This window comes from Notolabrus celidotus, chromosome 13 (genome assembly GCF_009762535.1).
Source record: "Notolabrus celidotus isolate fNotCel1 chromosome 13, fNotCel1.pri, whole genome shotgun sequence".
NCBI classification, from domain to species: domain Eukaryota; kingdom Metazoa; phylum Chordata; class Actinopteri; order Labriformes; family Labridae; genus Notolabrus; species Notolabrus celidotus.
Window position 1 is genome coordinate 11,135,371 of NC_048284.1, and position 17,044 is coordinate 11,152,414.

General features: G+C 38.5%; 1 protein-coding gene across 10 annotated transcripts in view; it reads left to right on the plus strand.

The window, feature by feature from the left end:
• The window catches only part of LOC117823967 (DNA (cytosine-5)-methyltransferase 3A-like), an 86,183-nt gene extending 69,513 nt beyond the window's left edge, over window positions 1–16,670 (plus strand). For 6 of the 10 annotated variants that reach the window (XM_034699271.1, XM_034699264.1, XM_034699265.1 and 3 more), the window contains 14 exons: window positions 487–630; window positions 973–1,017; window positions 2,517–2,596; window positions 3,465–3,577; window positions 5,285–5,468; window positions 6,583–6,667; window positions 7,315–7,460; window positions 8,002–8,092; window positions 8,209–8,357; window positions 8,578–8,663; window positions 8,770–8,839; window positions 10,177–10,295; window positions 10,496–10,555; window positions 12,329–16,670. In XM_034699271.1, the coding sequence (XP_034555162.1) occupies window positions 487–630; window positions 973–1,017; window positions 2,517–2,596; window positions 3,465–3,577; window positions 5,285–5,468; window positions 6,583–6,667; window positions 7,315–7,460; window positions 8,002–8,092; window positions 8,209–8,357; window positions 8,578–8,663; window positions 8,770–8,839; window positions 10,177–10,295; window positions 10,496–10,555; window positions 12,329–12,470 (1,514 nt within the window). In that variant the 3' untranslated portion in view covers window positions 12,471–16,670. The remainder of the gene's footprint in view (window positions 1–486; window positions 631–972; window positions 1,018–2,516; window positions 2,597–3,464; window positions 3,578–5,284; window positions 5,469–6,582; window positions 6,668–7,314; window positions 7,461–8,001; window positions 8,093–8,208; window positions 8,358–8,577; window positions 8,664–8,769; window positions 8,840–10,176; window positions 10,296–10,495; window positions 10,556–12,328) is intronic. The other 4 variants (XM_034699273.1, XM_034699266.1, XM_034699272.1 and 1 more) reach the window with 1 other exon arrangement.
• Window positions 16,671–17,044: the final 374 nt, after the last annotated feature.

A 17,044-nucleotide genomic window follows, 5' to 3' on the forward strand; every position in this document is an offset into this window, starting at 1 on the left:
CAGAGGCTGCTCTAACTCTGCTGTTGATCATACTCTCAGCACTGTCTGTAGCACATATGGCAGAGAATCACAGCAGAGCAGAAGGTTCCCCACACTACGACTGTTTATCAATGTGTGATCATTTTAAATATTCTTTTATAAACATATTCATGTGAAAAATCAGCCCCCCAGCATAGGGAAGGGTTAAAATTTCTCTCTCATTGATGGCTATTTTGCTGACTTATCGTGATTTCTCCTTCTAAAGTCAGTTTAACATCAGTCCTCAAAATCCCTCACAGGTCAGGCTCCAGATGTGGTTGAAGTGTTGAACTCTTTAACTAACTTTCAGATAGACAATAACTAAAGAAGGAAAAAAGAGAGCCTTTGATAGATCGACTCAGTTTGTTGCTTGAGTGTCCGCCTCGGGAATCAAAGTTTCGCAGATGCTTCAACCACCAACTCTACCGCCATCTAATATTAAAAAAGCACTCTGTCTTTTCTCCTCAGGCGAAAAAAATTCATATAAAGAAATGTACCCAGAGATGTGGGCAGAACCCGAGGCAGCGTACACGCCTCCACCTGCAAAGAAACCACGAAAGAACTCAACCGAAAAAGCAAAGATCAGAGAGGTGATCGACGAAGGGACCAGAGGTAAGCTGGAGCGGCTCACACTCAAAAGACACTCTCAACTCTCTGATTTATTTTGTGTAAATATGTCTGCATGTGGAGGAGGGATGGAGGGAGCGCTCCAACTCAGAGAAAATGCTGAAATGCAAATCCAAACTTTCAGGTTAAGAGCTTTTGGGTCAGTTTGGACGAGCACCAGACTGAGTTTAAAATAATATCTATAACATCTGGAGTTTGTAGGTGGATTGCTTTTACATGAAACTGAATATTTATGATTTTACGAAACTTTGGCTTTTTATTGAAATGTCTGTATTCATCCAAGTTTATATTCTCATGTTGATGTGTTCCTTGTGTGTTCTGTTTCAGAGAGACTCATATACGAGATCAAAAAGAAGATCAGGAACATAGATGGTAAAAGTTTAATCAATCATTGTTTTTCAATCATTCTGAAATGTAGACTTTGTGTAAACTATTGATTATGTCTTCTTAATATTCTCATTGACAAAACTGTTTAATGGTATTTTTAAAGCTTGTTTCCATAACCTGTCTCTTATAGACCGAGATATTTTAATCAGTGATACACTAGATCTTAATTAAATACCAATCTAAATGTTTTTTTTAAATATGATTAAACATTTAATGTAGCACCTTAATCTTTATTTTAGATAATATTTCACCTTAGAGGCAATGTTGTTGTAATTTAACACTACTTTAGATCCACACAGGTTTTTTTCTGTTCTCAACTAGCGCAGAGAATGAATCTGAACCATAGACTGTATAAAATATGGACGTAGTATCCGTGACGTCACCCATCTGTTTCTGAAGAGCTGTTTTGAGGCCAATCGGCGGCGGCAGCCATATTGCTGCTATGGAGCCAGTATGACGTAAAGAGGCAGGCTTTGAGCCTCCTTGCCAACAGCTACAGTGTTCCCACAGTCAGCTGTGCTTCCATTGAAAGACCCGTAATCTCAATATCTTTGAGATTACCGCGTTAGAAAAAAATTCACCCCCCTACAGTGTGAGCCGATTGAGAAATGAGCTATACAGACTACACTCGTCTTTTGTACCAGGCTGTAAACATGTTTATTTCTGCTGTAAAGATCGTCTTTTTCCCATTCATGTGTATGTGACTTCCGGTATTTCCGGAGCCAGCCTCAAGCGGATCCTCGATGAATTGCAGCTTTTAGCAGTTCTGCATTGGACTCATATTTTTAGACCGGAGGTTGCCGCTTGATCTGAACACATGTCTTGACTGCTTTAACAGGATCAGGATCATTGAGGCACCAGATTAGCTCAGTTAGTTGGCAGAGTAGTTGCCCAATGTGCAGAGGCCACAGTCCTGGTCGTAGTATCGGGTCCAACATCATCCCCTCTCTCTCTCCCCACATGTCCTCTCTCTCTCAATCTGTCCTATCAAATACAGCCAAAAAAGCTCAATCATGATCATTTTATATCTTTTTTTCTTGTTGGTATGGAAATCTAGTAAGTTGGGTTGATTTTTCCCTCATTCTGCATCAGTCAGAGTCCCAACGAAATGGAATTGCTCAAATTGTAAATCAAATTCAGGGTTCACTCAGTTCTTCTCTTGCTCAAGGCCAAACATCTCTGCAATCCAATTCTCGTCCTTGTTAACATATCGTGGCATTTAGCCGATTCATTTATGCAACAAGAACAACAATAATCATTCACTGCTGCGCTGGTGTAAGGGCCCGGGCCTCCGAAATAGATTATGAGCCGGGAAGTAAATATAAAGTTACAAATCACAGCGCCCGGCCAAGTCACCACTCAGTCTTGTGATTGATTGTGCCAGTGATCTTTCAGGACTAACAGGCGGTACATCTTCTACCTTTAAATTGGGCTAATCAGAGTTTTTACTGTGTTCTGTTGTGTTCATGTCTGTATTTGTTCAGATATCTGCATCTCCTGTGGAAGCCTCAACGTCTCTCTGGAGCATCCTCTCTTCGGAGGAGCGATGTGCCAGGGCTGCAAAGTAAGGAACTCTTCAGTGAAATTGTCCTCCCTTGTGTGGCCTCTGGGCTGTGCAGTAGTATGATGTAGTTATTATGGAATTGTAGAATGATGGTGTGATTGCACTGTAGGGTAATCTTTCAAAATGATGTAGTATTATAAACTTTACTTATGATTCCATTCTGCAAGTCATATGTTGGGTAGACTGTCATTTTAGATAGCTCCCTTATTCACACATATGATAACATTCAGAGGGTTTACTGCTTTAGAAATGCAAAGAAAATATTTGATTGTAGAAGTTAATTAACATAATTACACCAAATATTTAATACTAAGAGAACGTAACCAAAAATGAAGTCTCACAGGTTGAGAACAGAGAAGATGAATCTCTGTAATGATTTCTTTTATAGATTTTGTCATATCGATTTCAGGCAGGGTATGACTGAATGTAAACACATGCACGAACGCACTTCTGCCTGCAGACTCACACTGCAACAAATAACATTTTCATGAGTTTAATTGTTGGAATATCCTTTTTTTTTTGTCTAAAATATAAAAAAAATGTTGAAATATTGATTATCCTGTCTTTAATCTTGACTGATGTATTCAGGATTTTATAATTATTGACCTAAAGTGTGAAATTAAAATGTTTTCTATTCAAGATGATATCCTGGAATAATGGATCCAGTAAATGTGCATGAAGCTGCGTTATTTAATCTGTTTTGAAAGCATGAAAACACTGCAAAGTGTGGGTTGAATGTTGTTGAAGTCTGAAACATTGCTGACACACAAACACACACAAAAAAGAGCAAACACAAAGACAAACACAAGATTTCATCACGATGGACAACAAAGACACTCCTCCTAATTCTGCTCTGCGTCCCTGTCAGAACTCGTTCCTCGAGTGTGCGTACCAGTATGACGACGACGGCTACCAGTCCTACTGCACCATCTGCTGTGGAGGCAGGGAAGTGCTCATGTGTGGAAACAACAACTGCTGTAGGTCAGTACACGCTCGGCTTTTACCGTCCAGCTCAGGGTTGGCAAGCAGCGGGGTGCTTCTCTTTGTGGCCAGGACAACGTTTTGGATTTCACATCAGCATAAACTATGTAACCATAAATGTCAAACGGATGAATGACTCTCTTTATTGGCAGTTGAGTTAGCCAAGTCTTGTTGAGGAGATTTACATATGCAGATATAAAGTTTATTTTATCATCAAACCTCTGAATTAATCGCTGCAAACAACACGGTAGATGCTGAGAGTTATGCTGTGGTGGAAAAAGTATTTACTCAAGACAAAGTAGCTCTCACAGCGTGTTAATGTATCCTGTTACAAGTGAAAGTCCTACATCACAAGTTCAATCCCATATGAATAAACATGTAAAAATTATGGAACCCCTTTTATTCCAGTGTAAAAATATATAACCTTTAAGTCATTATTATGATTCAGTGCCTCAGAATTATTACTTAGATTGCATCCATAAGTTAGAGGAGGATATTCCTGAAATAATAAGGGAGCACCTCAAAAAATGAGCCAGTAGGTCAAGATGCTGACTAACTCTCTAAAAATATTGGCTTTGATCTAAAAAAGTATGCTTGATAGATAGATAGATAGATAGATAGATAGATAGATAGATAGATAGATAGATAGATAGATAGATAGATAGATAGATAGATAGATAGATAGATAGATAGATAGATAGATAGACAGACAGACAGGCAGGCAGGCAGGCAGGCAGACAGACAGACAGACAGACAGACAGACAGACAGACAGACAGACAGACAGACAGACAGACAGACAGACAGACAGACAGACAGACAGACAGATACGTACACACCGGACACATATGAGCACACAGGACACATATGAACAAACAGGACACATAACATGGGCATTTTGTTTAGCAGTGCTATGGCCAACGGGACAAAGCTTCTGCCAAACCGGGCTCACCTACAGTAAAGGGATCTGTATCTGCAACCAGATGGGAGTAGTGTGTAGACTGATTAGAGGGGATGTTGGGGGTCAAGTGTTATAGTACATGCTCTGCAACACTGGACCCCCAACACCTCCTTTATATCATGCCTTAAGTGGTCATTATTCTGAGACACAAACTCAATTTAAGATGGTAATTCATTATTTTGAAATAGAGTCTGATGTTACGACCAACAGGATCTTTTTTTATCAGCACAATGTCAGAAATCAGTTTCAAAACAAAAGTCAAGTATGACCTTTCATGTATTTTTTTGACTACTCAGTATACTGCAGGGTGCTTTATAAATAGCAGCTAATCATGACTTATGTTTTTATTGTATATATTTATACATTTTGCATTAATAGCTCTAATCTGCAAACCTTAACTGCAAAAATCAATAAAGTGCAAGATGCAAGTAGTAGTGTGTATTTTCCTCCAGGATGTAGAGATGCATAAAACTGAATTACACTGAATACAGTAAAACATAACTCCCTCAAAAGTACACGACATGAGTAAGTGTTCTTTAGTAAACATTACATCATATTCACTCAAGTTTGAAAGTTTGAAGACACATCCTGAGGTCCACCCGAGAACCAGAAGCAGGTAGAGGCAGACTTATGTGTATCAACTCCATCACGTGTCTCATGATCTGTGTGTGTGTGTGTGTGTGTGTGTGTGTGTGTGTGTGTGTGTGTGTGTGTGTGTGTGTGTGTGTGTGTGTGTGTGTGTGTGCAGGTGTTTCTGTGTGGAATGTGTGGATCTGCTGGTCGGAGCCGGTTCGGCAGCAGCAGCCATCGAAGAAGACCCCTGGAACTGTTACATGTGTGGCCCTCGGAGCGCCTACGGGTTACTGCGGCGGAGAGACGACTGGCCCAGTAGACTACAGCACTTCTTCGCCAACAACCATGAACAGGAATTTGTACGTAGAGGAGTCGACCTCAATCAATCTTATATATAATCTTCAGATATTAAACAACTTCATATTTTCGTAGATATTCATTTCAATCAGAGTTACTTAAGAAATGCTTTGTCTATTCATTTTTTGGTGTTAAATTAGAAATAAAGAGGACCAAATACAGAAGTTATATAGTAATGTAGTGCCCGCAAATTATCATTTAATTTTGCTTTAAAATTATCATTAAAAACTTTAAAATAAAGAAAATCATCTGTTTATAGAAGCCTGATATCTAACATATCATGAGTCAAACTCCACACTGCATTACTTTACTTACTACACCTCTAAATTCACCTTTACATCTATACTGTACTGCAGCCAAGTACCTTCTGTCCTCTGTATTAATCTAAAAAAGTACATTTTACCCATTATAGTAAAATCTAGACAAAAATGGACGCTAAACTTTAAATGACACCTTGAAAATAGAAAATGTAATGAGTTTTCTGCCTTTCTTTTTGCCAGATGACTCTTAAGTTTAGGGTTAGTGAACAGTGAATTATCAAAAGCATCAGTAGCAGTAGGTTAATTCATAACGGCACAGGAAACACAGCCACATTCTCATATAGGTAGGCTAATTTTCTGCAGGCTAGCTAAATGAAGCCACATTAAATCACTTTTAGGGACAGTGGGGGTCGTGAGTCTTTGGCACCAATATTTTGGTGGTCGCAGGCTGAAAAGTTTGGGAACCCCTGTTCTACAGTATCTACCCACAGTAGATGAGTTTTGAACACTCATCGAAACTCATCCTATTGTAGCAGCTTAATTCTCCTTCATTAGTCCGGACATCATGCTGTAAGTAAATCTGATACATCTGAAATCCTGTATCTAATCTGCTATCACAACCCTCTCAGACACACAGGCTCAGATACATCCCAGTTAAATGGAATCATTAATGAGTTAGGGTTAGTGAGGCTTCTGCTCCGGGGCTTGTTTCAGTTTAATTACCAATGAAGGCTAATACAGATCAAAACAGAATGTGTTCATGTTCAATTATTGAAGCTTTGAGTCAAGACTGGATCAACGTAGAGGCCCCGTGCTCTCCTCACACTCTTCTCTCCTTTTAACTCTTTTTTTCCAGGAGCCAGCCAAGTTGTATCCTCCAGTCGCAGCAGAGAAGAGGAAACCAATCAGAGTTCTCTCGCTGTTTGACGGCATTGCCACAGGTACAGACACTGTGTGTTTAAGATTGCAGCTTTGGATTTTTTAATCACTAATTTTCAGTCATCAATTATCCATCTTCATCAGTCCTACAGTTTCAGCTCATTTGCTGCAATTTCCCCCTTTTTTTGAGAGAGGGACGGCAATATTTGTAAGAGGCCACCCTTCTGTATGATTTATTTAACTTTTAATAGGACCAGCATTTACAACAATCAAACTAGACTTAATATTTCACCATTAAACATTTATTTTTTATGTCTGAAAGACTTATAAATTTGGTTATCAATCAGATTTTTTTTTTCAAATAATTCACTTTTTTTTTTTTATGAATGAGAGAAAAAATAAAAATGTTAGCATAATTCTCAGAAAGTTTTAAATCCCAAAAAAATCTAAACATTCAAATTTAAGAAATAAAAAGAGAAGGAGAGGGAGAGAGGGTAATTTGACGTTTTTTAAATGTATTTTTCTTTGTGCTAAGTGGCTTTATAAGACGCCATAACTTAAACCCTCAATACTGCAGAATGTTGTACGTTTAAAGTGTCATTACTCCAGTAGAGGAACATCAATATGACTGATGCTGCAGTTTCCTAGCTCATCATTTCAGGGCAAAGTGTCTTAATCAGTGTGTGTGTGTGTGTTTCTGTACACTCAGGTCTGTTAGTGCTGAAGGATTTGGGCATCCAAGTTGACAAGTACGTGGCGTCTGAGGTGTGCGAGGACTCAATCACTGTCGGCTTGGTTCGACACCAGGGTCGCATCATGTATGTGGGCGACGTTCGCAACATAACACACAAACATGTGAGTGACATTCCTGCTTTAATAGAATATTTAACGTCTGTATTTTGGGATATTTAGATTTACCGCCATCGTTCTTTCTAATTTTATTCCTCAGTTTGTTTTTGTTATTACTATTATTATTATTATTATTATTATTATTATTATTATTATTATTATTATTATTTTAAATTATTATTTATTTATTTTTTAATTGTTGATTTTTTTTTACCGTTTGCACTTATTTGATTGTGTTTTCAATATTATTTATTTATTTGTTTGTTTATTTATTTATTTATTTATTTATTTATGTATATTTTATTTTAAATGTATAACCAGTAATTATTATTATTGGTTGTTTTTTTATTCATTCACTTATTTAGTTTCTTATACAAAAAACATCACTTGCTTTAATTGTTTACATTAATCTTCTCTATGTAATTTGTAAAAATTCAAATAAATAGGTATTTTGAAAAAAATAAATAAATAAATACCGCTATCCTCTGAAAACCTTTTTGACCATCAGGATGTGATCATGCTCCCTCATGCTGTTTTTCTGTGTTAGATTGAAGAGTGGGGACCATTCGACCTGGTTATCGGAGGAAGCCCCTGCAACGACCTCTCAATAGTCAATCCTGCAAGAAAAGGCCTCTTTGGTAAAAATCTTTTACTTAAAATCTGATAAGGTTTCCACAAAACATATGTTTTTCAGCAAGATTTAACTCCTTATAGAACATGAATATGGAGGCTGAACTTTCTCTTTCCTCTGCAGAGGGAACAGGCCGCTTGTTCTTTGAGTTTTACCGCCTGCTGCATGAGGCTCGACCAAAGCTGGGCGACGAGCGACCGTTCTTCTGGCTGTTTGAGAACGTGGTCGCTATGGGAGTTAGTGACAAACGGGATATCTCCCGCTTTCTAGAGGTACCACGACTACACCAGCAGGAGAACAAGTCTTAGACATTAATGGATTTGAAGTTCTCCTTGTTTACAATGTTTCATATCATGCATTGTTTATTTTGTGTGACACTACATTTCAAGAAGAAGCTCTTCACATCTGAGTAATGAAATAAAATACACACAGAGTTACAGTTTGATGCTCATACAGAGTGAAACAGGCTTTAACCCTGCTGTTCCTCTCCAGTGTAACCCCGTCATGATCGATGCCAAGGAGGTGTCTGCTGCCCACCGCGCTCGATATTTCTGGGGAAACCTGCCCGGCATGTCCAGGTGATACAAACACACCATTGTTATTATTACACATTTAACTATGTCATGAATATGTAATAGGAATCAGTGGTCTCCTTTTTTAAATCTCATCCGTTCCTGATTCCAGACCTCTGTCACCCATGGCGAACGACAAACTGGACCTACAAGAGTGTCTAGAGCATGGACGCACAGCAAAGGTATCCTCCCCTTCTTGAGTGTGTGTATATATGTGTGTGTATGTGCTTCCAACCATTTGTACTTTATTTTTAGACCAGTGGTGAGGAAGATGAAGGTTTGTGGGTGGAATCAAATGTGGAAAGAATTCAAAAGTACTCTTCACTTTATGTGATGCTTGAAAAAACTAAAATTGGCTGAAATGTTGAACAAATTCTGAAAATAGTTAATCTAAATGTTCTTAAGTACTGATGTGATGAACCTGTCAGAATCTAAGGTTAATGTGTAAGATGTGTTGAAATTGAAGGGTGATAATGTCACAATATACATTCTTCCCTTGACCCCAACTGTAAAGTAAATCAGAGGTTAGTATCTCTGTTGCAACTCTTAAGTTGTCAGTTTTCATGTAATGACACAAACAGATGAATGTAAGACCCCAGCTTTAAGTCAAAGTTATTTGTTTGAGCATCAGAAGATTGTGGATTCACACTCAGGTCTCATTTTCTTAACCTACAGCAACACATCAGCATTGATTGTTGATTTTATTTTGGGTTTGAAAATTCTGGGAATTTTCAAAGTTAGAAACTTTCTATGGGAATAAACGGCAATAAACCAGGAATTTACTAAATTGAAGGTTGGCTCTTAATAGGGAACTTAAATATAGTTGGGGGAAATATATTTCAGCACAATCCTGACTAAAACAACCAGATTTCATGCAAGTACAGTTGAATATCTATGCTATTCCTCAATCACATGCACATAGCACACTGCTTACTGCAGGGCTATTGAGACCATGCCCCCTACATGCACTGTGCATTCCTCCATCACATGCACAGATGATTTCTATTTTGGATGGATGTCTGCTTATAAAAAAACAAATATTTACGCTTGGATATGATACCTTTCCATTACATTACCCTCAATTCCCAGTTAGTTCCCATAAACTCCTATGGAAAGTTTCCAATTTGGAATATTCCCAAAATTCCCCAGCTTGACTTCCCATGGAAATTTACAGGAAATTTTCCACCCCCTTGCAACCCTAGTAATAATCAACCTTAGTCTGGGAAAGTAAATGTAAAAACCACAATAGAAGTGTTAAACAGCAGTTTATATTTACCTCAAACTTGTACTGAAGCAGAGTTCTTAAGTAAATGTACTAAGTCAGTTCTCACCACTGGTTTCACTTCATGCCTTTAACTTATGTTGTATCTTAAAAAGCAGCTTTTACCAAACAGCTGTAGGATTAAATAAGGATTTGTGTGTGTGTGTGTGTGTGTGTGTGTGTGTGTGTGTGTGTGTGTGTGTGTCTGTCTGTGTTTTTGTTTGTGTGTGTGTGTTTGGCTCTGGATGCTAATTCCAGTTTGAGAAGTTGCGTACGATAACGACACGCTCCAACTCTGTGAAGCAGGGGAAAGACGAGCATTTCCCCGTCTACATGGATAACAAGGAGGACATCCTGTGGTGTACCGAGATGGAGAGGTACGCTGCTGTGTGTTCATGTGTGTGTGTTTACCTCGTGTGCTGTGTGTGAGTCCCTCTAACTTTGCTGTGTTGCATGTTCAAACAAGTGTGTACTATGTGAAGTTCATTTCAATTACGCACAGTAGATGTTTTTAATTTAGCACCTCGGCTTTCTGTATGGAGCAACTGATACTGTTTTTAAATCTGGATTCTAACAGTACGGTGGCCAAACCTGGACAAACAAACCGTCTTCACTTGTCTTTATTAGGCAACATTTGGTGAGTTTGATATTAAAACTAAAGTCAGTGAATTATTGTCATATGCTCATTTAAAAACCTGTACAGAGATACTCTTCTTTCATCTCTAACTCTGAATGATGCATCATTTAAAAAAAAAAAAAAAAAAAGCACAGGGCAGAAAAAAATGAGATACAAAAGAAAAGAAGAAATAATAATTATCAGAAGAAAATAAAAATAATACAAAGTATAAACACATCATTCATAGGGTTTAATATTATTTTACCATCATAATAAGACCGGTTTAGATTTTTTTAATCAAATTTTATGTCTCACTCAATCAGGGCGTTTTTTCATATTAGAAGAACTTTATTTTATGAGAGGTTTCTTTTCTGTGACAACACACTTAAAACTTCCACAACATGAAAGGGAACAAAATAAGAGAATAATGCTGTTTTGTACACACCTGTTAACATAATAGTAAAATAATGGTTTAAATCAGGGCTGTCAGATTATTAATTTTCTAAATTAAACTGCAAATAATAAACATTTTTAATAAGGTGTTTAGTGTTTTGCATTTCAATAATAACAATGTAAATGTGAATGCCGTTTCCAGGACTTCCGGTTTGGTCTCCTCCTCTGTTTCATACAGGCCATGTATGCATGAAACTACTGTTCCAAGTGTTATCGAGCATATCACAACATGCAGAGCTGAGGGTGTCACTTAGACCGGAGTCCTCCTCAATGTGGACTGCTCTGCACTCAGTTGCACCCATTTAGCGCGTGCTTCAGTTAACTTCTACTGTTGAGTTTCATCCACGTGTCTGTGATGATTGCAACACTCAAAGTTCATACCCTGCAGGCTTTTATGATGACTATCAGTCTGATTAGATGCACCTGCATGCTAGTTCGTAGCTAAAGTACTTTGATGATATGTTTCAATTCCGTTTGAAAACACAATTGATGCATCAAAATATTCTTTGGGGTTACTTTAACGCCTCAGCCTGTGTTTAATGGATTGAACGGATCTAGTTATAAATGGATAAAGGGATAGGACTAGATAAGTGCTAATCTCTACTTTATCCTACACCCTTTGGAACAGAACTTTTGTTATGTCTGTTTGCTGCTTTGCTTGCCCATATGTTTTATCTTTTTTTTTTTTTTCAAGATGTTTGAAATGAAAAAATAAATAAATAACCGAAAACACAAAGTGCATATTCATTTGACTCATCAGCTGAGCCGCCGATATTTCCCGTGTTTTTTTTAAAGTTCATTTCAAAAGTGCAGCGGTGTCTTTATCTTCCATCACAGCAGCAGCAGCAGGAAGCAGGAAGACACTGCGATGCTTGGGTAACTTGAGTGTGCAAATAGCATGCAATTATAAAAAAAACACCCTTGATTGTATGGTGATTAATGCATTAACGATGACAGCCCTCATTTAAAGACAACGCTTTGCATTCGTAACCTAGATTAAATCCTTTGAAGTCTGTCAAAGATTCACTACGCTTGGTTATTCTCAGGCTGCGACTGGCTGCTATTCATGTTACAGATTAACTTCTTGACTCTAACTCGGTGAAATGTTAGAGAGTAGTCAGTGAGAGTCCAAAGCAGCCCAAAATAATGTCTTTGATTAGCTTTTATTTTCTGGCACAGAGTTCAAAACCCTCAAATATTCCAATATAGAAAAAACAGAACAGGATTTGTTAACTATAACTTATCTTTCTCTCAGTCCACTGTTAATTGATTGCTTCAGCTCTGCTTCTCTTTCATCCAGATCAAAGAGAAACTAAATGTTTGGCGTGTGTGTGTTCCCAGGGTGTTTGGTTTCCCCGTCCACTACACCGACGTGTCCAACATGAGTCGTCTGGCTCGGCAAAGGCTGCTGGGACGTTCCTGGAGCGTCCCCGTCATCAGGCACCTCTTCGCCCCGCTCAAGGAGTACTTCGCCTGCTACTAGTCACACACACACACACACACACACCCACACACATACAACCAACCATCTGTCTCTTTAACACACACACACACACACACACACACACACACATATACTGTACACATGAACAGTTAGTAATGACAGTGAGTACATGAAGGTTGGCTGACGCAGGTTGACAAAGACGACCGGACACACACACACATTTTGAAGATACAAACACACACTCTGTATAGGACTGCTTTCCCGTGACCCCATGTAGACCACTGGCTGACCTTAGTCCCCTGGTGCTACCTTGCAGATGTCCAAACATACAAACACAGGCACTCACACTGGTGCAGATCTCTGTACTGTATTTCTTCACACGCAATCTTCCTGTCCTATCTTGAAACTGATGTCTTCTGCAGCTGGAATCTCAAAACCTCCAGAAGCCCCAGGCTTTCTGTTCTCAACAACATCCAAACACAACTACACACCAATGAATCTCTTAAGAAGTGCAAAACCAACTCTAACACTTTACTGTTTTCATGTGTAGTGACAGTGCTCATAGTGTTAAACTGTGCAATTAACACAAATATACAAACACCCACACACTAGTTTAACGTTCATGGTGCTGGTCAGGCAGTGACAGAGTCCAAATGGTGCAACTTTAATACAACACTTTATCAGATTTTGGTGCTCTTTTGGACGGGACTGACTCTGGATGCTAACTGAGTGAAACCAAATGCTGATGAGCAGGTGGAGGAAACACCAGGCATACGAGGCAGGGGAGTGTGAAACCATAACATCTATTAATTCATCAAGTAAAGATGGAATCATGAGACAGATTTTTTTCTTTTAATTATATTTTTGGCCTTTTTGCCTTTATTTGATAGGACAGCTGAAGAGAGACAGGAAATATAGGGAGTAGAGAGCATGGGGAGACATGCAGGAAATGGTCGACCATCCAGGAATCGAGTCGGAAACCCCTGCGACGAGGACTGTAGCCTCTGTATGTGGGACGCTCAGACCACTAGGCCACCAGTGCCCCGATGAGACTCAATTATTGATGGGACTACAGCAGAATCAGTTTCTTAAAAGCTGCTCTGGAGGTCAAAGAGTTTTTAGTAAACCAAAGAAAACCTTTTTTTTTTTTTTTTTTGCGGGACAGTGCGACCAAAAAAATCTTCATCAACCTGAAATAATGAAAAACTGCGTTTTAATTTTGGGGGGAAGTCCTCAGCAGTTTAGGATTACTAACTCCTTCATGTTATAACCAGTATCCTCATAGAGCTCCTTCCTAAAGAATCTCCAATGAGTAACGTTATGACGCTTATTTTCCCCCCAAGGTGTTAGCAAAGTCAAATGGGTCAATTGTCTTTTTCTTTTTTTTCTTTTTTTTTCTTTTCCATATGTTTTTATTTAATTTTTGCAGACAGTACAAAATGATGTCACGCAAGAGTGAGAATAAATCAGAGTATACGAAAAACACAATTAAACAGAAAAACAAGACAATAGAAAAATAAATCCCCATTACCCTACCAACCCTCACCCTCCCAGCTTCCTAAGGCAGTTGTCCATTAGCAACCGTCTTATTATAGACACTAGTAGACAATACAAGTAGACAAAGAACATACATAAGTATAAGTACATACAGTTCAAGAATGGCTCAATTTTCTTGCGCTCATACCCAAAATCAAACCAGAAATAACATTTGCATCCTGAAAACCATAAAAATAATACATTTTTAAAACATCTATAGTTTTAAAAGATGTTTAGATAAAAAGCTTCCACTAATTAAGTTCCCATATTCATCATATGACAAGATTTAAGTGCTCAAAATGTATCAAATTGATCAAATAAATTTAGAATAAGACACATTTTTTAACCTGATTTAACAGAAAGTATGGCTCAAGCTGTATAACTGCATTGTGCCATAAGGAAATAATGTTCCCAGTAATATCAGGTTCAGGATCATAATAAAAAGTCTTGTCATTGTCTGTATACTCAGTGTGCAGAGCGCTCTCTGGTGGCCACAAACACTACTGTGTTTGGCACATTTTACACACCAGCATGGCTTAATGTGCTTAAAAGACTGATGAATAAGAACACAGCAGAGGAACAACTTCACTCTAAGTAATCTAGTTAAGGAGATACTCTGTTATAAGGAAGGCTACAACTATTAAAACACAACTAAAGTTAAAGCAACTAAAGATCAGATTAAAAAAGTGAACTTGGGAATACTGTTTCAGTCTTTGCTGTGTGTAGGATGCAGGTTAGAATAGAGCTCAGATGTAATAGCTGTCACCATCAGGAGCTTGTCTAATATCATCTGGGAGATTATTGCAGCTTTGTGTTGCGTGATAAAACAAAGCTGTTTCACGGCGCTCTGTCCTAAACGGCTCAGAGAGAGGGCGCAACAAGGACACACGCTCATGTTCGGGTAAAACAATCCTTTTTTGCCTGCTGAGTTGTCACTGGATTAAAAGATATCCTACAAAAAGACTGAATAAGGAATTTTTTTCTACTAAAAACCCTTCCACATATACAATCTAGAGCTTAAACTCAAAAAACATGAAGTTATGTAATCATTTCTGCGTGGATTTTAGGAAAGACCGTGATGTTCTAAATCTAAATAAAGAAAGTAAACTGTGAGTCCCTTTATGTCACTTAAAAGCTGCAGTCAAAAATGACACTTAACATCTGAATACAATCAAGAAATCTGGTGCTAAAATGAGCTTGGGGTAAATTAGCCACAGATAAGACATCCTAAATCTGAACCAAAAATACTTACTAACATCATTTCTGTAGGTTGGAAGTGAAAGATGTCACTGTTTGAAGCCTGAAGTCGGCTTTATTGTGATTCACTTTCAGCTCACAAAAACTGATTAGGACCTAACAAGGTGTCTTCCAGAAATACACACAGACTAGTTAATTGTTTATTATAACCAATCATGGATCGTTTTTTAATCCTGTCATGCTCTTTCTCTAGAGCTGCCAACCATACAGTAGATGCTAGCCAATGTATAAAGTTTGCTATCCATTCAAAGTTATAGGAAATTGCAACCTCATTTTATACACTCATGTTATCCCATATATCTTCTGGATTAACTGTCAAAATCTTAGTTTTACACTGACAAATAGTGAAACAGTTTTATCTGATTGGTTTTTATCATCTTCTTCTTCAAAACTACATTTTCTTTTACCTTTTTCTCTCTCTACTTTTCTCATTTTGGGGATTTTTGCCTTTATTTGCTTGAGAGAGTCAGGAAAAGTGTGCAAAGAGGACTGTAGCCTCTGTAGCGCCAGTTTCTGACCTTTTAAAACAGAGAGAGAGGGAGTATATTTTTATCCTAATCTGGAGACGTATAAAAGGCTCTTGTCCCCTGAAATTAGCTCTTGATTGTGTTTTTCACTTTATCCGGTGAGATTGCTTTTTCCTCCAGAGCAGCGCTGCCTATAAAAAATCATTAATGGACTTTTCAGGAATTCTGTTTTTTTTGCCAAAAGCAGCTTTTAAATGAAAAGAGTGTCAGTGGGGAATTACGCCTGAGTGTTTTGAGTCACTGTACAGCTTCTCTTGTTCCTACACTTTAAGAGAGTTTTTATTTTAATCTGGTGCAGAAATGATCATGATGAGATCAGGACTAATGCAGTTATACTCCACCTTTATGTCAGGGATCCAAAATCTCCTCCAGTTATTGCTGCAGCATCCAACTCTGTCTTTTGCGACTACATAGCTTCATAAGGATAATATCCCAGAGTTATTCTTCTATTCTTCTAAGTTGCAATCTCCTGCTCCTGTGGACACTATGCTGGTTATCTACTCCGTGCAGTAAATCCATATAGCCCTTTATTAATAACTGACTTAAACAGATACAGTCCTACAACCAGGCTTTGGTGTTTCTTCTACCTTTTGGCCCGATGCATGCTGGGATAAACTCAGCCGCTCTTTCACTTCGAGAGAGAGAAAAGCAAAGGAAGAAAATGTCATCCAATAAGATGTTTCTGAGACTCTGATACTCACAGACACTGTTAGACAGGGCTGTATTTAGAGAAAAACATCTCTGGTGCTTTTGGCCCTCAGGCGGCCATCTTTTTCCAGGAAGCCTTCCGTTACACTGACCTTCCTCAGATACCAGCTGACGACTGGACACATGCACACACACACACCCACACACAAATTCAAAGACATAAACATGCACAAACATTTACAATAAACAACAATAAACCAGCAGGTTCAAACTTTTTCCATCATGTTTACTCTCTGTTTATACAACCAACCTTCAGGTGCTTTTCAAACGTTGCTCTTTTTTACAGTACGTTTGCAGGTTTAACAAATACTCAGAAACAAACACACACATTCGCTGGAAACACAGTGCCGACCCAAACGCTTCTCCCCTTTCCCAACAATACAAACGTACACATGCATACACACTGTGCTTTTTGCCAGGCCGCCTGCCCCCATCAGGCTTCCCACGGCGCTGCAGAGTGTGACATCATCACCCTGAGACGCTTGGTGCTCCCTAATGCCCCCCCCCCTCCCTTACCCTCACCCTCTCCTGAAACCCCCTCCACTCCCCGAACCCAAGGTGCTGCATGTCAGTCAGTCAGTGTAA